We start from the raw sequence: 23,313 nt of genomic DNA, 5'->3' as shown, positions 1-23,313 counted from the left end.
TAAATTAAAGATCAGAATCTCTTAATGAACCTTGTAGGACAACATGTGAATAACAAAAGTATTTTTAGGTCTCGTTATTAAATATTTTGTTCTTTGTTTTGTCGTTGTGAACTTTAATGCGTATTGATTTTTTCAAATATTTCAATGTAAAGCAGAATAAATTTAAATTTATATGAGCGTATTACGCTATTTTTAGTATAATAAATGTGTCAGTGTTTTTTTTATTTACATAGATTATATGAAAGAAATAATTATTTACAGTGTTTTGTTTAAACAAATTAAGTGACAATATATTACCCATTTTAACCCCTAAAACAAAAGTACAAGAACTGAGCTCGCCCGTCCACGAAGAATAAGAACGTTATTTAAGAAGAGTGGATGAAGATAATTGAGATGTGCTCGTTTCTGTTATAGGAACGGACGGCGACGAGCCCAAGCGCAGGAAAAAGAAAAAGAAATCAGATGTAAGCGCCACGCCAGAAAGAATAGAGCACAGAGTGAACCTATCAGCTATACTGCAATATTCCAACGCCAGCCCGTTCAGAGATAAAACTATGAGAGGTTTCTCTTGTCTATACTGCGCGAAACATTTTCAAAATATCGACGATCTCCGTGCCCACACAGCGCAGCAGACTGAAAAGGATAAAATGAACTCGATGCTAGATTACAAATTAAGTTACAACCCCATTAAATTAGATATAACTGACTTGAGGTGCACAGTGTGCAACACTAACATGAAAGATCTGAATGACTTAAAAGAACATTTGGTCACTGCACACAATAAAACAATACATAAAAATATTAAAGATATAATTTTACCGTTCAAATTAGACGATGGTCATAATTTTACTTGTGTAATATGTTCAGTTGTTCATATTTCGTTCAAAAATTTATATCTGCACATGAGCAGCCATTACCGAAATTATTGTTGTAAAAAATGTGGCGCCGGCTATATAACTATAGCAGCGTTGAGGAAACACGGCAAGACACATTATCAGGGTCATTTTCCTTGCGATTATTGTGACAAATCTTATACATCTCTGACTAAAAAGAGGAATCATGAGAAAGGTGTGCACACGGGCGGTTGGTTGAGGAACAAGTGTCCACATTGTCCGGAAATTTTTGTAAGTTACTACGAAAGAAGCGAGCATTTGGTCAAAGTTCATAACGAAGCGCCAGTAGTATATCCATGTAACGCGTGCAATAAGACTTACAAGAAAAAGTTTGAACTGAGCCGACATATAAAACACCACCATTTACAACAGAGGAGTTACTTATGTGATAAATGTCATGCGAAATTCTTTTCTAAACGCGGTCTTGTCGATCATATGACGAGACATACGGGAGCTGAAGTATGCGCCTGCGATGTGTGCGGCAAATCTTTTTCTAGGACAAGAACGCTAAAAGAACATATGAAAGTCCACGAAGATGATAAAAGATTTCAATGTGAAGTCTGTAAAAAGACTTTCATGCAAAAGAGCAGCCTTAAAAGTCACATTCGCCTTCACCAAGACGACTTGGACATATTCAAAGAGTTTGACGATGTCAAACATTTGATCGATGACCGTGAAATGACGTTGAAACAGATTGCGGCGGAAAATAAGAAGAAAGCACAAATGGAAAAAATCAAAGATCCATTCGTTAATATTTAACACGAGCTTTTTTTAAATTTTCAATTGCAATTTTTTCTTAAAAAACAGAGAGGGAGAGAGTTTTTTAGTTCTTATTTAGCCCTCGCAATTAAATAGCAATAGATTCTGAAATATAGTCCATACCAGTAATGTGAATGTTCAAACTTTGGGGGCGAGCACAAAGTTTGTAAGTTCCAAATTTCACACGTTTAGTATTGTGGAAACTATTAGCGCAATCTTATTTCAATTTGGAAAATATACAACTTACAAAATTTACTATTTACAAGGTAAAAGAAATACACAACGGTTTAACTAGAGAATGATAAAGGAAAAGAGCTATTATTGATTCAAACCAATGATCAAATAAACTATACTAATAGAATATTTTTTTAGATGCATGTAGGGTCTTCTATTGAAAATAAGTCCTTTTATTATGAAGGTGATAATATTACGTTACTACCGTACTCCCGCACCGTATCCGGGAGTACTGCCGGTATACCGTACTGCCGGGTGGGCCATTATGTCTGAAATAAAAAATAGTTGTGTGTACAAAATAAAAACGTTAATCTTGTTCTCTTCGTTGGTGATTCTTTAATTTAATCACTTTTTTATTTTCTTTCATACACTATATATACATTATGTAGATTTTTCTGTTATTTTTATACTATATAGTTTTTACTATTACAATATGTCAATGATTTTTTTTCGATCTCGAAATATGATTTTTTGATTATAATATTACTATTAAGAAATTTAAGAAAAATAAAATGCTTTATGATTATTGAAGGTTTTTTTATTTGACCTTCCATGTTGTCTAGTTAAGTGGTATTTTTTTTCTCGGCAGTACATAGGAATATATACTATCAAGTTGTGATGCATGGTCGATTGATATTAGAACATTTTGGAGCTTTTATGTAATATTATAACGAAATTTTTGTTGCAATATATTTGAAGTGAACGGCCAGTCACAAATTGTTTTTCTTTTATAGGCCTTACCGGAGCCCGAAAAAAACGAAAAGGGACTAAAGTTAAGGAGGAAAGCGGGGCGGGTGAGGTCTTAACTAAAGTAGTTTACCGCGAAAAGCAATTGCGCGAGATGCAGAAACAGTGGCATAACTTGACCACGCTGCTTAAATATTCTAATGTTACACCCTTCAAGGATAGAAATGACGCGGGGTATATTTGCGCGTATTGCTTTAAAACTTATCCTGATCCCAATGTTCTAAGACAACACACTCATTTCGATCATGTCAAAGAAAAACCTACGTATAAATCTGGCTCAGGCCTTAGCAGTTTTGTAGCTTTTTTGGATATAGTAGATCTAAAATGCACAATTTGCGATCAAAATATGGACAGTATTAATAGTTTAACTGAACACTTGGTGAAAGAGCATGATAAGAAGTATTATTTAGGAACTACAGACTACTTCCAACCATTTAAACTCACAAGAGAACAGACAATGAACTGTTGTCTCTGTGGGGAAATATTTCACAACATGAAACTGTTGATGCAGCACATGAATGTGCACTACCGCAATTTCATTTGTACAATTTGTGGTGCGGGATTCGTAAATAGTTTCCGACTGAACAGGCACGAAACAGCGCACGGAAAGAAGAAATCTAGTTTTACTTGTCGACATTGTGGTCAAATTTTTGCTGCTGAATCAAAGAAAAAGGCTCACGTCAATACAGAACACAAAGGCATCGCTGGTGACAGCGTTTGCCAAATTTGTAAGGCGCGATTTAAAAATTATTATCAGAAAACTAGACATATGATGCAGGTGCATAATGTTGAAGGTATAAAATGTGATATGTGTGATAGGAGATTTAATTTAAAATCGAACTTAGTGTTGCACATGAGGAGTGTTCATCTTAAGGAGAGACCCTACGAATGTTCTGTATGTAGTATGAGCTTCTTTATTAAACGTCACATGCTGGGACACTACATGGCAACACACACAACTGAGAGAAAATTTAAATGTGACCTCTGTGGAAAAGCATACGCAACCCAAAACAGTAGAAGAAAACATATGAAGAAAAATCATGGGATCTCAAAAAATACTACAATGCCTGTAAATGTACTGAACAAGCCAAATTAGTGGTAAGATTCTGTATGTGAAATGTAATAAATCCTTTTGGTGCACATTGAATTTTATTTTGTACCCGAAATTGACATTATATTTTACTAATTAATCATAATTGTAAGAAAAAATGCTTTCTCTGTAGAACAGTAAAATGCTAGGAATTGTTATTTGTGTTATATTCATTTAAGAATTCCATCGCTTAATCCATTTCAGTGGCTTGAAAAGTGTTCATATCGCATAATTTTTACAAATGCGTAAATATTTATACTGTACTTCTATTTATAAAATAATTTTATTATAATTTATCAAGTTTTGTTAATAAATATTTTATTGATAATATTTACCGTGATATACGAAAAGCATGAAATTTTGAATATAGCGATAGCAGTGCTCAAGATGAAAATTTTAACTCAGTGCTTTTCTTTGTAGGTGACGAGACTGAATCAAGATTTATTGAGATAACGATCAAACAGGAACCTACTTCTGACGATGAACTCAATGACTACAATGAATATAATGTATACAGTGAGTCCAACGAATGTAACGACTATGAGAGAAGTCAGAAGAGAATTACGAAAAAAATGCAGACAATCGTTAAAATAGAGCCTCTATCTATTGAAATAAAACCATTGGATAAATCAAAGCTACCAAGGAATGATAGAAAAACCAAAAAAGAAAAAGTTTTAGAAATGGAAAAACATTTACAGAATATCAGTGCAATTCTACTCAATACTAACGCAACGCCTATAAGGTATCACGATGGTGCGAGCTATGTATGCGCGCTATGTCCAGAGACATATCCCCTCCCGGCAGAACTAAAGCAACATGTGCTAGACGAGCACGACGAAATAGACAAGTCATCGTTCATGGAAGGTCAACGGCTGAACTCGTACATGGTGAAGCTAGATATTACGGACTTACGTTGTCTCATTTGTAACAACGATATCGAGAGCTTCGATGCTCTGTTTGACCATTTATCCGCTGTTCACGGGAAGATTATGAACAAGGACATACCGAATCATATACTTCCTTTTAGATTTATACACAACAATTTCGATTGCGTTCAGTGCCCCAAGACTTTTGAACACTTCAAATTAGTTCAAGAGCATATGCCTGTACACTATCAGAACTACATATGCGAAATTTGTAATGCTCCATTTGTCAATAAGAGAACACTGCAAAATCACAGCAACAGACATAAAAAAGGGGATTTCCCTTGTAGCCAATGTCCAAAAATCTTTGACACAAATAGAAAAAAGCTCAATCATGAAAAGTACGTGCACGACGGAGATTATAAAAGAAAGAAATGTCCCTATTGTCAGGAGAAGTTTACCAATTATGCGAAGAAACGTTCCCATATGGTCGAGGAACACGGGGCGGAACCGATGTCGGCGAAGTGTGATATTTGCCTCAAAGTATTCAGCACTCGCGCTCGCCTGCGGGGGCACACGCGGCGCGCGCACACTGAGTGCTCGCACGCCTGCGCCGAGTGCGAGATGAAGTTCTACACGAAGATGGAGCTCATCAAACACATGGTGAAACACAACCCGCTAAAAGCCTACCAGTGCGACATCTGTCAAAAGGCGTACGCGAGGAAGAACACTCTGCGGGAACACTTAAAGATTCACGCCAACGTTAGAAAGTTTAAATGTGAATATTGTGAAAACGCGTTCATACAGAAGTACAGTTGGAAGTCTCATATGCGAAAGAAACACAAGATCAAAGTGCCGTAAACCGCCCTCCATCTTTGTTTGAAAGAGTAGCTCTGATAAAGTAGATGTAGACGAAAGTATTGATTTGGCTCACGTCGAATCGATATTTAGATTCTATCGAATTTCCCAAAAAGGCAACGTTTGTTGTATCTTTATATCGTTATTATGTTTTAATGGTATTGCTATGTGTCGAGCTTTTAATATTTTTTTTAGGTTATTCTAGAACCACGTTTATTTTTATACAAAACAACCCTATTAATCTGAATATTTATAACATATATGTTTCAGCATTCCTTTTTTTTTAAACACGAACAATTTTATTTTATTTACAACTTTACAAAATAAATATTAAATGAAATACTCGTGAATAATTCTTCTCTTGTTAAATTGGTCGCTTATGATAATTTTTTGACTAATAGTGTCAAATATTTCCGAATAAATTATCTTTGTATTTGAAATATTTTTATTTTATTTCCATAAACCTATTACAGCCGTTGATCGTTAAAATTAACCATTAACCAAGTTTATTTTTTATTGAAATTGTGATCGTGTATATAACACATGTAGTAAAAGAGGCAGCTTTATAACGTATTAATATTATAGATTTATTCATAATTTTTACAAATTATACTTATAACTAAATTTACTTCGGATCTTTAATTCAAAACTTGAAGAATCTATTCATATATATTAAATAGGATAAAGAATTGTTACGACGAAAGATCATGATACGTTATTCACGTCAGCGGTAACTTGATAATTTCTTTGTAAGTGATCCACCTGAGAATAAAGTGCATATCAATGAAGAAATACTGGACCATGATATAGTGGAGAAAGGAGAAAAGAATTACCGTCCGAATCTGGGTGGCAGAACTTCACGCCTCGCTTTGAAAATAACCTACATATAACTAATAACCGAGTAAACTGGTCGACTTAATCTAAAATACAGTAGAAATTCGATTAACCTGACTAACTGTTGTCGGTAGTCATTCGGATATTCGAATGTATAAAGAAAAGCTGGTTTTGTGCATATGTAGCAAAAAATTATTATCACGGTTGATAGTACGGATAATCGCGAATCCGTATGACTGAGGGCCAGATAATCGAGTTTCTACCGTGTAAGAAGAATCTTTAAATCTCGACATATATAAGTCATTCAAATAGTATACCACTATTTAAATGTGGTTAGAGTAATGAGATAAGAAAACCATTTACGCCGATAACAAAAATGTAGCGGGCGTGGTCGTAGTGATGCACTGGGAAAACTGGGAAAATAATTTTGAAGTACGTACCAATAAACTACTTGACCCAATGTTAAAAGAGTTTGTAAAATGTTTACTCGATAATTATCCTATGAGAAATATTTTTTAGAAAAAGCTGTGTTTTGTGTCTTGTGTTTGGAAAATATAAAATAATTAATAAATTGGTTTTATTTACTCTGTATTTTTAAATACTTTTTATACTGAAGTACATTATCACACAAAAAAAATTCTATCTGTCGTTGTTAAAATTCAAATTCAATATTTTTAATTTCAAATTTAATGAAGTTATTCAACAGGTTTTTAATAAAAAAATAGTTCTACAATGAAAACTTTTCTTTGTAGGTCAAAAGGGCATAATCAACGAATCTGAAGAAAAGCATGAAGAGACAGCAAAAAAAGTCAAGGAAATCAAAAGTAACACGCTAAAAAAGAGTCGCACTCCTAAAAAGAAAGTCGACGAAAAATGCATGCAAGAAGTAGAAAAGCACCGAAAAAATTTTGTAGAAGTAATAACATATTCTAATGCAACGCCTATTCGTTTTAAAGGCGATATAGGTTACGGATGTTACTTTTGTTCAGAACAGTACCCGGACGCTGCTGATCTCAAACTCCATACGATAACAAAACATGATAACGACAGCGTTATACAAGTTGCCAAAGATATGCGTATTTATACACTTAAATTAGATGTAACGGCTTTGCAATGTTGCATATGTCAATTAGATATATCAACGATAGAGGAACTAATGAATCATCTTGTGAAAGAGCACCAACGTGTAATTTACGTGGACATCAAAAATCATATGGTTCCATTTAAATTTGAAAATGAGGATTTGAAATGTGCCATATGTTTAGCGAAATTTATGAAATTCAGAAATTTAACTGAACACATGAACACACATTATAGAAATTACGTGTGTGACGTGTGCGGCGCTGGCTTCGTCAACCGTGACATTCTGCGCAGTCATCTGAGAATTCATAAAATAGGCGATTTCACTTGCGATTTCTGCACAAAAACGTTTAACACTCTAGTGAAGAAACAGTCCCATATAAACATAGTACATAAGAAAATGTATATGACAAGAAAGTGCGGATATTGTAACGAACATTTCGATGATTATCACAAGAAAAACGACCACTTGACGAAATTTCATGGCGTGGATTTAGTTATCTTAAAATGTGATCTTTGCGATAAAACTTTTATCAACCAAAATCGGTTTAATCGTCATGTTAGGAAAGATCATCTCATGGAAAGAAATCATGAATGTGGACTTTGTGATATGAAATTCTTTTGTTGTGAAAATTTAAAAAAACATATGCGGACGCACACTGGACAGAAGGACTATCACTGCAGTATATGCACCAAGTCTTTTGCACGCAAGTTTTCTTTAAAAAAACACTTGCGAACACATTCTAAGAATCTGGAGGAATCTGACACGGATGCTGACCGTGTAGGATAAATCCTCATGTAATCACATAACGCTAAAAATATATTTGTTTATAATGTTCGTTTTAACTTATTCGTTTTATTTTTCTAATAAAATGTTACTGTTGCGAGAATATCTTATTTTCAACAATAAATAAAATAATTAGGTTTCTTGTCTTGTAACATAAATAAGCGTTTATATTTTAAATTTAAACTATTTACTATTTTCAAATTTATAAGAAAAACTTAGTATACTCCCACGTACGTTGTAAAAGTTCAGTAACAATACTTTCTCTTTTTAGGTGATCCTACCGAAACTGTATATTTTGAAGAATTTAAGAATGTTCGCAAATTAACTAGAAAAAGAAAAATAACAGTGGACAGTGAAAGCACTATGAAAAAGAAGGCTAAAGTAACGATAGGATCTAAAAAAATTAAATTAAAACCAATTAAAGAATTATCCAAACATCATCACAATATAAAAGAGATACTCCAGTGTTCCAACACAACCCCTATACACGGCAAATGCGATCTGGGCTACTTGTGCTGCTATTGCACTGAACAGTTTCCAGATCCAGCCGATTTGAAAAAACACACAATACAACTACACAGAAATGGAATTAAACCGACTTTCTTTCAAAAGAGAGATTTACAGAAATTTTACGTCAAAGTTGACATCACTGGATTGCATTGTAACATTTGCGCGAAAGATATAGAGGATTTGGACAAGTTGATCGATCACCTAAAAACTGTGCATGATAGGAAAATATATACAGATATAAAAAACCATATGGTACCATTTAAATTTGGTAGTGAGGAACTGAAATGTTTTATATGTTCAAACGTATATACTAAATTCAAAATGCTTCTGGAGCACATGCATAAACACTGTAGAAATTTTATATGTGAACTGTGTGGTGTCGGATTTTTTAATCGTAGATCGTACATAAATCACCAGAAGTGTCACGTGGTGGGAGAATACAAATGCGACCGGTGCGACAAGGTCTTCGATAATGTTCAAAAAAGAAATCAACACTTTAGGACCGTTCATGTGCACGAGTACAAACTAAATAGATGCGGATACTGCAATGAGAAGTTTGCTGGGTACCGAACTAAAGCTGAACATTTGAGAACTGTTCACGGCGCTGGATCTGAAACGGCCGAGTGCCGAGCTTGTGAAAAGAGCTTTTGTAATAAAGATTCTTTAAGAAAACATATCAAAAGACACCATTTGATGGAGAATCAATACAGCTGTACATTATGTGAAATGAAATTCTTTGCTAAGAGAAATCTATCAGAACATATGGTGACACATACGAAAATCCGTTCGTTTCAATGCAACGTATGCTTTAAGAAGTATGGGCGAAAGCACACATTACGAGAACACATGCGAATACACAACAACGACAAACGCTACAAGTGCGAACACTGCGGGATGGCTTTCGTGCAAAAGTGCAGTTGGCGACGACATATGCAATCGAAACACGACGAGCAGGTTTAATGGTTCATACATATTCATGTTTAAACTAACATAATATATACCAATACATCGCGAAAATCTAAGATCTTGTAATTTATTCGATAAATTTCAACTTTAGATGTCAAATACCAAGAAGTACATAATATGTCCCAAAACACGAGAAGACGTCAAGAGAAGACTACCAAATTCATTTAAACTTATTATTCCTTTGACTGATATCAGCTTCTTTGTAGTTATTATGATTCATTGTAAGTTATGAGAAAATAAAAATATTTATATTGCTTTTATTATATTTTTAAATTCTTACCTGAAGATTCTCTCAGATGATAAACTAAATATTCTGAATATCAAAATAGTTTTTACTTCTTAGATAAAAGCATTTGGAAATCGGAAAAAGTAAAAAGAAGTTTGTGTTTTAATAGTTTTTGTAAACTGTGTCACAATTAGTGATAAATCGAATCAACATTCACATTTATAACTACTCTATAAAAGCCTAATACAAATAAAACGAAAATGAAAAAGGGTTTATTTTTCAATCAAAATCTTTTATATATAAACAGGAAAATAAATGTAAATTATAGCATGTATAAGTAAGTTTATTATTTTAACATATTTTTTTTACAACAATAGTAGTAGTTCTTTTTTTTAAGTTAAAGGTTGCCTGGTAGAGATCATCTCTGGGTAATAAGGCCGATTTTACACCATTTTCCATTTGTTTTTTTTTTTTTCAGTTTTTTTTGTTTAAGTTAATTTATGTTTGTTTTTTCGTTTTGTGTTATAGCTAATTAATATCAATTGTGGTGTAATAAAGTATTAAAATAAAATAAATAAATAAATAAAAATATTTTGTCTGTACATTTAGTATTTATGACTGAAATGGAAAAAGGGACATTTAAAAAGAATAATAGAAAAATATGCTGTTTCTGAACGAGTAAATTAAATTATTCGTTGATATCAACACATTTGACTGTCAGTCAATTCTGTTTATTCAATGAATAATCATGTAGTTCAAGCGGGCATAGCCGTGGGCGGGCCGCTAGTAAAATGAATAAATCTCTAGTAAAAAAATAAATGAAAAAGCGGAATAGAACTCCTTCCAACCGTGGAATTACTAGTTGATACGGCGAAAGGGCCAGGCAGTATAAATGTCACACTTGTTTCAAGACCTGTGGAATAACGTGGTATAGATGATAGACGATTCGGATGCGAACTCTGTACATTTTTGTACAAACATTTAGTTGGCGTGTAGGTACTTAGGTACACATACAAATTTAATCTTGCTCTGTTTAGAATTTATTGTTTTTTTTTTTCAAATATTTATTTTTATAATTATTTTTTATTCAATATATTGTTATATTATAAAAAATTAAGTACTTCTGCACTAATAATAAACCAAACCCAGTGTGTCAATTATCTTTTAATTTATGCATGATAATAAGTCAAGTCACTTGTAATGGAGTTCTTGTTTGCGTGTAAATTCAGTGAAAATAATATAGATTTTCTTTGTAGGTAAATCTCACAAAACATCCAAAGCATCATTGAACACTTCTCAAGAGGATGAAATTGTTGCTATAAATAAAGAAGACGTTGTTCCTAAAGCTAGGCAAGGAGAACATTTGGAAAAACATAGAAACAATATAAGGGAAGTTATTCTTTCGTCGAACGCTACGCCGATTAGGTGTCGAGGTGGCATTGGTTATGCGTGTTGTTTTTGTTCCAGTCAGTTTCCTGATCCTGCAGACTTAAAGAAACATACGATAAAAGATCATGACGATAAGACGAAAGCAATATTTATGAAAGGGCGGGATATGTACGGATACTTAGTTAAATTAGATATTACAGGATTAGAATGTAATCTATGTAGATCAAGGCTGGAAACTCTAGAGAAAATTTTGGAGCACTTAAAAGACGCTCATAGTAAGAATATCAGCACAGAGATACCTAACCATATTTTGCCTTTCAAATTTGACAATGAATATTTAAGGTGCTTCATATGTCAGAATATTTTCAACAAATTTAAAGCTCTCCAAGAACACATGCATACACATTACCGAAATTATATTTGCAAAATCTGCGACGCTGGATTTGTTAACCGCCATCTTCTATTATGTCACAATGAGGGCCACAAAACTGGTACCTTTGCTTGTGAACAATGCAATCTAGTTTTTGACACTGTTAGAAAGAAGAAATTGCATGAAAGAAAAATCCATAATGGCTTAAACATGCCCCACAAATGTGGATACTGCAGTGAGAGGTTTAGGGAGAATTGTCACAAAAATGAACACTTAGCGAAAGTACATGGTGTCGTTGGACCAACAATTAAATGCCAAGCTTGCGACAAGACGTTTACATTGCAGCAGACTTGGTTATTACACATGAAAAAGTATCACTTGCTGCAGAAGAAACATAACTGCACGACATGCGATATGGCCTTCTTTTCTAAGCGGGAGTTAACAGACCACATGGTCAAACACACGGGAACGAGAGAGTTCAAATGTGAAGTTTGCAAGAAATCGTACGGCAGATTAAAAACATTAAAAGAACACGTGAAGAGGCAACACCCAGAAGATTGTTTCTATAAATGTGCTTACTGCGATCAGTCGTTTGACAAACATTTTGCATTGAAGTGTCATATAAGTTCCAAACATAGAGACATAGCAAAATCTGTGCGATAACAATTTTATGTATTATGCTTATATGAAACTAACATGTATAAATAATATATTTATAAATAATAAATGTTATTTTTTTACATATAAATTGTGTTTCCGACTTGCGTAAGTTGCAAGGCTAAATTTATGAAAAAAGGCTTTTCCGGGATATTTATGTACGAACGTGTTTAAATAAATAGGCAATAAAACCTTGGAAAATTCTTAAATAAGTACCTTATTTCGATACTAGTGTAAATTTTACAAAACACGTTTTTGCTAGGGTAATATTATAAATAAAAGAGAGAGTCTAACAAACATTTTTGTTTATAGGTATACGAACCATTAAAATCGAAAGGCGTTTATCAACACCTCGAGTCGAGTTGAAGATCATTCGGGGCACCAGGCAGCCTAAACTGTCGGATGCCAGGAAAAACCAACAAAATCTTATGACCATTTTGCTTTGTTCCAATGCCAATCCTATCAGATCGAAGGATAGTCTTGGATACGGCTGTGCGTTTTGTCTCGAACAGTTTCAGAATCCGACCGACCTTAAGAAACATTTTTTAGTAGAACATAACAACGACAGATTAATTCAGTACATGACGTCCAGATTGTTTGAACATGTCGTTAAATTAGACATTACCTACTTAAGTTGTTCCCTTTGCAGCAATGGTATAGCCAAATTGGAGGACTTGATGCATCACTTGAAGAATGAGCATAAAAAAGAAATACACACAGACATAAACAACACTATAGTACCATTTAAATTCGACACGCCGGAACTAAGATGCGCAATTTGTTCCACGGAATATCTAAACTTCAAACTGTTACAGGAACATATGAACACTCATTTTGGATACCATTTATGCCCACTGTGCAGCCGGGGCTTTGTTACTGAGCGCCTTTTAGCCACTCACATCAGGAGACATGACAATGGTGTATACAAATGTCAAGAGTGCGATAAAGTGTTTGGCAATAACGAGAGGTTAAAGGAACATCAGAGACGGATTCATTTAGGGTTCAACAAACGCAACAAATGTATGATATGTGATGAACGTTTCATGGATTACTGGAGGAAGGTCGATCATATGGTTAAAGTGCATGGAGCACCACCAGTAGTCATAAAATGCCAAGCTTGCGATCGCACTTTTATCAACCAGAGAGCTCTGGCGCGGCACACTAAAAAAGACCATCTTATGGAAAAAAAGCACCAATGTGAAGAATGTGATATGAAATTCTTCAGCGCTAGCGGACTAAAGCGTCATATGGCGAAGCATACAGGACTGCGTGAGTTCAGATGTGATATTTGCTTCAAATGCTATGGCAGAAAGACTACGTTAAGGGAACATATGCGTATACATGCAGACGACCGCAGGTTTGCCTGTAGTAGATGTGGTCAGGCTTTCGTACAAAAGTGCAGTTGGAAGAGTCACATGAGATCCAAACATGGTGAAGAAATTGTTTAGATTAGTTCTTTGCTTATGAAAAATAAAGGCGATATAAAATTGATTGTTTTATTGCTATTTTTTGTTTCGTTTCATATAAGCAATGAAAGTAACATTAGTTTTCGTGATGTTTAGACTTCTCAAGTCTAACATTATTTGTATTTATAATGTACCTACCTCATAATTTACTACTTTTTTTTTCACTTCGACGCTGTATCCCGCGCACAGCACTGTAGGCAGAGGGAACCTAGTGTTAAGACACTCCGTCCCCCACTTCCTGCCGAATTCTCATTGCGTGTTGAGTGACAGAACTCAACGCGGCGCCCTGCCTCGACACCAGAGCGAAGAAATGGAAATATAACCGTAAATAAATATTTCATTTCCTGGAGTCGCGCAACAGTCACACCCTTGTGCCGCTGCGCCATGGCGTCCTCAATTCCTTATTATTAATATTTATTAATAATAATTATTATAAGATATGGAAAAACAAAATGAAAAAAAATTTACTAAAACATAATCTAGAAATATTATAATACTCAATAAAACATACATATATAAACCAAGACATAAAATATTTATGTTTACTTAGAACTGAATATTTGTGTCGTAAATATGTGTGTAAGTAGATTTTGGTATCTTTTCTCTACGCACAACTGCGGTGGATAACATTAATTATTTGTTATAGGTGACCAGAAACTAACAATTCCAACAAATGTGGAAAGAAAAGACCGAAAACGCAAAACCATACGAATAACTGTCGAACAGAAACTAAATATGGTGATTGTGTCAGAGGTGGAAAAACATCAAAATAATATAAAAGAAATTTTATTGAATACGAATGCTACGCCCATTCGTTGTAAGGGAGGCATCGGTTATGCGTGTTGTTTTTGCTCTGAGCAGTTTCCTGATCCAAAAGATTTAAAAGCACACACCCAAGAATCTCACAACGCTGAAGAAAAATCTACCTTTATGAAAGGCAAAGACATGCACGGCTATTTCGTTAAATTAGATATCACAGACGTTAAATGCCTAATTTGTGGAGAAACCATGGAGAATGTAGACAAAGTAGTTAACCATCTGCAAATGAATCACGATAAGAAACTTTATACGGACATTAAGGATCATATACTGCCCTTTAAATTTGGCAATGGACCACTCAACTGTATTATATGTTCGAACGTATTTAACTCTTTCAAAGCTCTCCAAGAACACATGAATGTTCATTATAGTAACTATTCATGTCTAGTCTGCGGTGCAGGTTTCGTTAATAAGAACATCCTTCTAAGACACGGAGATGCCCACAAAATAGGAACGTTTACCTGCGAAATATGTTCCAGAACATTCGATACGGAGCGAAAAAAGCGATTGCATGATCGATCAAGACACGCCGGAATAAAATTACCTCATAAATGTGGTTATTGCATGGAAAGATTTAAAGAAGTTTGGAAGAAACAAGAGCATTTGGTTAAAGTCCATGGAGTGAAGAGTCCAGGGATCAAGTGCCAAGCGTGTGACAAGAGTTTCGAAAGCAAACATTCTTGGAGGCTGCATATAGCAAGAGTGCATCTCTTGCAAAGACCACACAAGTGTCAGCATTGTGACATGGAGTTTTATGCTAAGAAGGAGTTAGAGAGCCACATGGTGAAACATACTGGTTCTAGGGAATTTAAATGTGAATCATGTTTCAAGACATACGGACGATTGAAGACCTTAAAGGAACATGTCCGAAAAGTACACGCTTGATTACACGAGAATTAATATTTGTATAAAATGACGGGCATACCATGAAGGAAAATGTGGATTAAGATAGCGTATTTATTGATAACTTCACGATATAAATGTATAGAGTAAAAAAAATAATTTATAGTACCTATTATTGATATCAGTCAATGTCTATAATAAATTAAGTGACAAATTAAAATTTACTATTGACATATAAATTCATAAGAAGGATCTCACTAGCATTTAGATTCTAGTGTATGTTAATTAATTAGTTAAAGATTATAAAATAAATTTATTTTTTGTTACACTTAAGTAAATGTTTATTGTTGTTTCAATTACAAACGGGGAATATTTTAATTTTTACACATATACTGGCAAAGTGCATTGATGGGTTTCTCCACCTTATACGTTGTAAGGAATATTTTAATACTACGTTCTTACCGCATTTTTCTTATTTTGATATTTTAGGAAATTAAAAAAAAAACAATAAAAATGATTGTTAATATTATTTATTTATTCTATTATTATACTTCGACCGTACTTTACTCACCATTTCATAGATTCACCGTACCCGGGACTAATTTAGTAAATTATTTAAATTATATTTTATTTCAGCTACTTATTTTTATAGTCTACAGACACATGACTTATAATACATACTCGATTCATTATGGCGGGAGACGAAATGTAAACAAAAAAATTCTGTATTTCAGAATTTATTAACGAAAATAATTGGATATTGTAGTGTAAAAAAAAATTGTGAATTTTGTTAATATATCTTTTTTGGAGCTTTATCGATATGCTATTTCTATAATAAGATAGTATTATTTACTGTGCTATATCTTTCATTCTTTTAGCCATACCCAATATTTTTATAGAAATGTTAGAAAGAACATTTTTTCGACATATTTGCCTTTTGTCTCTTGCCATAATGAATCAAGTATATATATAACTGGCTGACTAAGTCTTCTTATTCATATGAGTCAAAACATGTCGCCGCACATGTTTCTTCCATTTAAAAGTTTCTTCGCAGAAATCACATTTGAAAGGTCTTTCGGAGGAATGCTTGACCACGTGCTGCGCCAAGTTACCGCGAGTCGCGAACGTTTTATCGCAAATTTTACAAGTAAACTTTTTTTCACCCATGTGGAAGGTTTTCTGGTGGCGTAACACTTGAAAGGGGTAGGAGAATTTCTTGCCGCAAGCACCACAAGATGGTGCTGGGACGCCGTGCATCTAAAAAAAGAAATTAAGTGTTTACTTAGTTCTTTTTGGTTTTAGGCGTCTACATCATAAAAGTTAAACAGATAAAACGGTACACTTATACGGAAAATATTAATGAGATATTTATATCTATATACTAGCGGACCCGGACGCGGCTACGCGTGCTTGAAATATAAGAATATAATTTCTATAGAAATATAATTTCCATCTAGATGAAATGCTAAAAGTAACTATTATATTTATTTTCATAAGGATGAATATCAAAATGACGCAGTAACGAACGCGGTCGCGTAGCGACGTCAGTTGTTATTAACTTAAATTAGAAAGTATTTTAATTTATTAGTACATATGTGTAATGTAATATTATATAGCCTATAGCACTTCTGAAGAATGCAGCTTTCATACAAAACAAAAACAAAGTAAATCGATCCAGTAGATCCAGAGATCTTGGCGTTCAAACAAACAAACAAACTCTTCCGCTTTATTATATTTACTAGTGGACCCGGACGCGGTTACGCCTGCTTGAACTACAATATTGTATGCTTGTATAAGAATATTTTCGCGTCGGTCATACTGTGCTCTTTAATTATTTATTAGTATGTTACACAGTAAACTATAATTTCAATCTAGATGATTTTTTTTTAATATTTTCTTGACAGTAATACCTATAAGAAATGGCGTCCATTGCCAGACTCTTGGCATGGTCACCTCTTAAGTAAATAATTACAAGCGCCTACCGGTGTTGGGTGTGCAAAGTTTGTGACAATCCTTACGAATGTCGTGTCATCAAACGTGTGAAAAAGCAAGAGAAGAATGATTAAAATCTATACTTATAATAAATCTGTAGAAGAGTCGTTTCTGTTTCTTGAAAATATTTTTAAAAAAGTTAGCCAGGGCTAATGTGCAATCGTTATCCAAATCCATTATTTAACAATTAACGCTATTTCTGAAAGAGTAAATTAAGTTATTAACTGACATCAGCTCATTTGACAGTTTCAAAATGATGATAGCACGTTACAACCTTGCTATATATAAGAACCAATGCTTAAAGTATATATATACGAGTACATATCAAGTACCAACATTCGAAGCAATCAATAATAGAAACTACGATAATGTAGATTAAAGTAATAAAGAAAATATATTAAAAGTCATTATAGCTATCAGTCAAATTTGTTTATTAAATGGGCAACCTTCTCTAAATGGCTAGCCCTCATATGAGCCGTGACCTTCTCGGTGCAGTAGTAGCATCCTATCAGCCGGGGTCGCTGCTTCAAATGCACGTGCCTGTAATGTTGCTTGAAACACGCGACCGTCTTATAAGAGTTGGAGCATACATTACATATGAAGTGCAACGAGCCGTCCAAATCTTTTGATGTGTAGTGCTCTTCGAATTTTCTACCTGAAATTTTTTTACATCGATAAAATAAATTATAATTAGGTAGTGTGTTTTTAAAATGGAAATATTTTATTAAACATTACAGTGAAAGATTGTGTTTAATTTAAAATGTATATTTAATAAAATTAAATATAGTTACTTTTCAGCTGAATTATAATATTTAAGTGAATAGATTAAGAATTAATTACACATGTCTCTAAATAAATTAAAAACAAAAAACCTTTTTTGAAAAAGATTTTATTTTAACACTCTATAAAGGAGAAAATAAACATTTTCTTTTAAATTTAAAGTATCCACTCATAACCTCATTATACACAATTTATATGATCATTAAAGCTTGTCGCGCTAATCAATAGGTATTTAATTAAATAAAAAAAAAAAATAGATTTTACGTAATTAAATTAGTGCTAGTTTACTTATACAAGTAAATCGCGCGACATTGCAAGTTAAATAAAAGCTTTTAAAACGGAAAACGTACCAACACATTATACACGTGATTAAAGGTAATATTTGTGATGTTTATAAAGTTGTAGCGACACGAGGCCAGCGTGGCGCAGGGACCCTGCGGAGGGGTGTGACTGGTGAATATTTCCATTTGTTCACTCTGCAGTCGAGCGGCGTCCATTGAGTTCCCTCTGCCTACCCTGCTGTGTGAAGCTGATGCTGATATAAAATTATAAGATTGTGTGTTTGACTATAAACGCGATGGCCATGTACCCATGGCACCCGAGGGAGTAAATCTATTTAGAATTATTAGGTTTGGTTCCCATTTAAGGAAATATTTTAAAAGATTGATTGATTGGTTGATTTTAGACAAATATGCAAAAATATTAAATAATTTCCTATGGGAATTTTGAAGGGAATTCTTTCGTTTTGCCTCATTACCAGGGCGAGGAAATGAAAACATTAAATATTTCATTCCCCATGTGGGAATGGAACACACAACCGTCGCGTTTAGTCGTACGCTTGTACCAGTGCACAACGACGGCCTCGATCTGTCATTAGTAATGTGATGTCATAAAAAATATATTTCCATGCATTTATCGGGTAACACAACTATTAATCACTACATTATAATAAAAAAATATATCCAGCCATTATAATATTTATTAATACAAAACATAATAAATTATATTTAATATTTATAAATCTATTTTTAATATTTCTAAAACAGTTTAAAGCTTTTGTGATATTATGTCTGTTATATGAAAACATTTAAAATATTAAATGAATTTTATAAATTTATGATTGTAAAAGAAGAAACATATTGTGATGTTTGTATATCACAATTAATAATTTATATCTTCAGATATTTGTAAAGAACATTAAGATTAAAAAATGATTAATTATATAAAATATTATTTATAATAAATAACAAAATAGATTTTTCGATGCATATGAACAATATTGTTGTAACTTTTGAAATTTAGATAATTACAGAATAAATCGAGGCGCTTTACATATTTTTAATGATATTGATAAAAAAAATACATTATAAAATATATTGTTTAACTTAGCGCACCAAAAAAACCTTATTTTTAAATTTCGGTTCAGTTCCGTACAAATTTCATGATTTTATGTCTAAAGTTTACAAAGTTAAGTTTGCAGGTGTGAACAGGGTTTTCTTGTGATGTTATAAAGTAATAAGCGCTTACGTTTTGAAGTATGGCTTCCTAAGCACTCAATAATTAACACCAGGATGATATTTAGCCATATGATAGTTCAAACTAGATTTCTGAACAAAGGCCTGGTTGCACACTTTACAAATCTTCCTTCTGTCACCAGTATGAATCCTTTCGTGTAAATCCAAAGTCGTTTTTCTCAAAAACGACTTCGGACAGAACTTACAATGATAATCTTTAGACGTTTTATGTTTAAACTTATGTTTGTACATTCCTTCGAAGCTGAACGACTCGTAATCGCACAAATCACATTTATATTTCTCTCCCAGCATATGAAAGTTGTTAATATGTTTCCTCAGTTGCACTTTAGTATTAAAAGTTCCTTTACACGCGTTACAATTGAATCTTTCGTCGACATTGTGCTCTTCTAGCTTGTGTATCGTGTATGGTGCTAGTGTCATAAATTCTTTCGAGCAAAATGGACACTTGTACTGCGGTATTTTGTAGTGTTTCGTCTTTATATGGAATCTTAGTGAGCATATCTTGTCGTATACCCTCTCGCAGTGACCGCACACTACTCTCTCGCCGTCTTTCCTATAATCTTCGGGTTGGAGACGAAATTTCATTCCTGGTGACAGACAAAAGAACAACTTTTATTTTTCCCAATTCTGTGTTATTTAATTGCCGTGTTGATTTTTTTGTAATTTCTTTTAAATCTCTATAAAATTTCATAATACACTCCGGATTTCCTCTGTATCATAATATGATGAATCACCAAATTTTGATGTTGATTTAATATCACACTTGTAAAATAATAAAACATTTTTTTGCCATCACGAAATATTTTAAAACTTATAATAACCGCGTTACTTGTTTTATTTATTTTTTCTAAATTAACGGAGGTCCCCTCATATATTTGCATTAAGACCAGGCCCTCATAAATCAAGGGAACTTACAATAAAAAATATTTTATTATATATTTTGCCGGAATAAAAAATTAAAAAATACTCTAATAATTTGTAATTTAAATGTTTTTTAAACTAGTTAATATACAATACAATATTTTTATATACGTAAAAGGGGTATTTGTTATGCCACAATATAAAGTAATAATAATCTATATATATATAAAAGGATTTGTAATAATACAAAAAAAAGATACACTTACGTCTAGGTCTTTCTTTTTTACATTCTTTGACTTCGTCAGTCCGACTTGGTTGTCTAGGCTTTTTTAATTTCTTAACAGTTTTTGTACTTTTATCAATATTTCCCTTTTTCAATATAGATAATTCATCCTCACTCGAATTTAAATTATCTAAAAAATATTAAAATGTATGTATAAAGTATGAAGTTATCAACAAAAATATATATCTTTCGAGTTTAACTTTCAGCTTTCTTATTATATTTAGCTGCCTGCTTGCTTCCCTGTCTGTAAAATTAAACTTTGGAGAATTACTTTTATAAGATTTTTTTTATTTGTAAAAAGCCACATTGAATATTCATAATAAAATTATGTAGTTGTAAAATAAACAAATTTGTGTGATAAAATTATATCTATTTAAAAAAATTCTACAATTTCTATGAACTTAGAAAAATTTAACCATTAATACAATTACCTTTTTCATCACTGTTAAAATTGTAATCCTCTGCTCTTTCATCATCATCCATTTGTAACGATTCTTCCTTAAATGCTAAAATAATAAATAATAATGCTAATATTATTATATTATTAAATCAGCTTCACGCTGTATCCCGCGTACAGCAGGGTAGGCAGAGTGAACCTAGTATTAGGACACTCCGTTCCCCACTTCCTGCCGAATTCAGGGGCATTGCGTGTTCATTAGCAGAACTTAACGTCGCGCTTTGCCTCAACACCAAAGCGAAGAAATCGAAATATTAATGTAAATAAATATTTCATTTCCTAGAGTGGGGATCGAACCCACGATTGTGACGTTAGGCACACACTTGTGTTGCTGCGCCCCGACGGCGTCTACACTACATTATTTAAAAATATTATCATATATTATTCTTTATATTTTTAATAAATTTAACTAAAATTGGCTGGTGCCATCCTTTCTTATGCTTATACAAAAACTATAGTAGTAATATTATTTTTGTATAGTTCTAAAACTATAATTCTTTTAATAAAAACATACCTGTTTCATCAACAACTAACTCTTGTGATTCCTCTTTGACAACTACCATTGATGTGGAGTTTAATACTGTCAAGAAAATATTATTCATCACACACTGAGCCACAATGGCTTTAGTTGTTTCAAAACATTCATCAAGTAATTACATGAAACATCACATATTCACCCAATCAGCTTTGAATTAAAAAATATTAAATAAAAACACATGTATGCAACTGTAAATACAACAGTTGTGGGTTCCATTCCTACTGGAGGGTGTGAAATATTTGATACTAATATTTTAATTTCCTTGCTCTGGTAATGAGTCCTGTAAATTATGTCATTGAGTTCCAACATTCAACACATAATCCTTCCAGAACTAGGCACATGATGCAGCATGAAACTAGAAAAAAAAAGATAACATATTGCTAGTAAATTAACCTTTTATCTTATTCTTATAATACATTTCGAGAAACCTCTCCTCACAATTTTTTACTTGTTTCCTAAAATTACTGGCACTTCTGAGTTTCTTAATACATGCCTTACATATTTTATATGTCCTCTCACATAATTGCCCTGGGACTGGATTGATCTATAAACAAAATAGAATTAATAAAAAACTAATAGAAATCCCTTGTGTTTTTGAATGAGTAAGTATAATTAATTGATATTAATAGAATAAACAGTAATCGATTGTTAAATAATTTATGTACATGAACATAGATACTTTGATATATAATAATCTAAAACTATATACACTTTGAATTTGAAAAATTGAATGATGGATGGCAGAATTAATAGCCCAATTTTCTCTCTCTTTAGAATGTCAAGTCAGATGATGTCCCACTTCATTGGTGTCAATTATTCAAAATAACTAAAACCAAGTATCATTTAAGCATTACTTATGAAATAACACTAATTGTAAAAGAAAAATGACATTAGAAAATGTTTTACAAAATGATAATCCGATAAAATAAAAGTTATATCAAAAATATTTATGTCCAAAAGATGTTAAAAATATTATAGCGCTACTATACTACAATTACTTTATAATATTATTGCAGTATTGTTCCTAATTCAAATACATTTAAAATTTATATAAAAATACTATCAAATGGTTTATTTGACAACTAATAGTTTTAAAGTTGCTTGGACATAGCTAAAGCACGTACTTAATAAATATATAACTTTTTTTACTTACTTCAATATTAAAACCATCTTTTATCATATCAGAATATATTTCTACTTCTTCCAAATAACTTTGCGGTACCGCCAAATTATCGAAGCCGCCTTGGGAATGACAACATCGACATAAATCTTTCTCTAAAGTTAACGTTGCAGACATTTTATTCAATAAATTATTTTTTCATGATGATTTATGATAATAATAAACAAGTATTTGTACGAAACATCACAAACACAATTTACAGATGGCTTCGTTCAGTCAGACCACAGACGGAACACATTTACATGGTTCAGACATTTAGTTACTATTTTTTTTATTTATGTCTATGAAATAGGGAT

General features: G+C 32.7%; 4 protein-coding genes across 13 annotated transcripts in view; 3 read left to right on the top strand and 1 right to left on the bottom strand.

The window, feature by feature from the left end:
* Positions 1 to 15,920, top strand: part of LOC146530534 (zinc finger Y-chromosomal protein 1-like) — a 24,787-nt gene extending 8,867 nt beyond the window's left edge. Inside the window, exons 5-6 of one of the 7 annotated variants that reach the window (XM_085199928.1) lie at positions 7,031 to 8,156; positions 8,417 to 9,881. In XM_085199928.1, coding sequence (XP_085056054.1) covers positions 7,031 to 8,148 — 1,118 coding nt within the window. In that variant the 3' untranslated portion in view covers positions 8,149 to 8,156; positions 8,417 to 9,881. Of the gene's footprint in view, positions 1 to 414; positions 2,413 to 4,143; positions 5,885 to 7,030; positions 8,194 to 8,416; positions 9,882 to 12,575; positions 13,755 to 14,375 lie in introns of those variants that run through there. The other 6 variants (XM_085199926.1, XM_085199929.1, XM_085199930.1 and 3 more) reach the window with 6 other exon arrangements.
* On the top strand, positions 2,622 to 4,281 carry LOC146530536 (zinc finger Y-chromosomal protein-like). Its single transcript, XM_085199954.1, has 2 exons — positions 2,622 to 3,731; positions 4,144 to 4,281. The coding sequence occupies exon 1, from the start codon at positions 2,728 to 2,730 to the stop codon at positions 3,727 to 3,729; it is 1,002 nt and encodes a 333-aa protein (XP_085056080.1). The 5' UTR covers positions 2,622 to 2,727; the 3' UTR covers positions 3,730 to 3,731; positions 4,144 to 4,281.
* Positions 9,473 to 12,354, top strand: LOC146530535 (zinc finger Y-chromosomal protein 2-like). The gene is made up of 2 exons (XM_085199945.1): positions 9,473 to 9,617; positions 11,104 to 12,354. The coding sequence occupies exons 1-2, from the start codon at positions 9,473 to 9,475 to the stop codon at positions 12,267 to 12,269; spliced, it is 1,311 nt and encodes a 436-aa protein (XP_085056071.1). The 3' UTR covers positions 12,270 to 12,354.
* LOC146530533 (uncharacterized) lies at positions 15,906 to 23,313 on the bottom strand. Of its 4 annotated transcripts, none has more exons than XM_085199951.1 (7): positions 22,991 to 23,313; positions 22,231 to 22,381; positions 21,814 to 21,879; positions 21,274 to 21,348; positions 20,826 to 20,972; positions 17,830 to 18,038; positions 15,906 to 16,648 (listed from the first exon to the last, which is right to left on the bottom strand). In XM_085199951.1, exons 1-7 carry the CDS (start codon positions 23,132 to 23,134, stop codon positions 16,373 to 16,375), a joined length of 1,068 nt encoding a protein of 355 aa, XP_085056077.1. In that variant the 5' UTR covers positions 23,135 to 23,313; the 3' UTR covers positions 15,906 to 16,372. The 4 variants fall into 4 exon arrangements, with proteins under 4 accessions (XP_085056077.1, XP_085056078.1, XP_085056075.1 ...); XM_085199952.1 differs by lacking the exon at positions 15,906 to 16,648 and adding an exon at positions 16,660 to 17,582 and having other exon boundaries at positions 22,991 to 23,293; XM_085199949.1 differs by lacking the exons at positions 15,906 to 16,648; positions 17,830 to 18,038 and adding an exon at positions 19,129 to 20,285 and having other exon boundaries at positions 22,991 to 23,290.

Source organism: Heliconius melpomene, chromosome 17, assembly GCF_056956725.1.
Source record: "Heliconius melpomene rosina isolate 202511_hmr_F chromosome 17, ASM5695672v1, whole genome shotgun sequence".
Taxonomy (NCBI): Eukaryota; Metazoa; Arthropoda; class Insecta; order Lepidoptera; family Nymphalidae; genus Heliconius; species Heliconius melpomene.
The sequence above is the reverse complement of the archived record's forward strand: the minus strand, read 5'-3'. Positions and strand labels throughout refer to the sequence as shown.

Bases quoted from the DNA above. Each gene is read 5' to 3' on its own strand.
- LOC146530533 (XM_085199949.1), bottom strand. From the start codon at position 23,134: ATGTCTGCAACGTTAACTTTAGAGAAAGATTTATGTCGATGTTGTCAT. The intron at 22,382-22,990 runs GTAAGTAAAAAA...TTTTGTTTATAG, and splicing joins AAGATGGTTTTAATATTGAA to ATCAATCCAGTCCCAGGGCA. The intron at 20,973-21,273 runs GTAATTGTATTA...AATATTTTTTAG, and splicing joins TTTTAACAGTGATGAAAAAG to ATAATTTAAATTCGAGTGAG.
- LOC146530535 (XM_085199945.1), top strand. From the start codon at position 9,473: ATGGGCGAAAGCACACATTACGAGAACACATGCGAATACACAACAACG. The intron at 9,618-11,103 runs GTTCATACATAT...TTTTCTTTGTAG, and splicing joins CACGACGAGCAGGTTTAATG to GTAAATCTCACAAAACATCC.
- LOC146530536 (XM_085199954.1), top strand. From the start codon at position 2,728: ATGCAGAAACAGTGGCATAACTTGACCACGCTGCTTAAATATTCTAAT.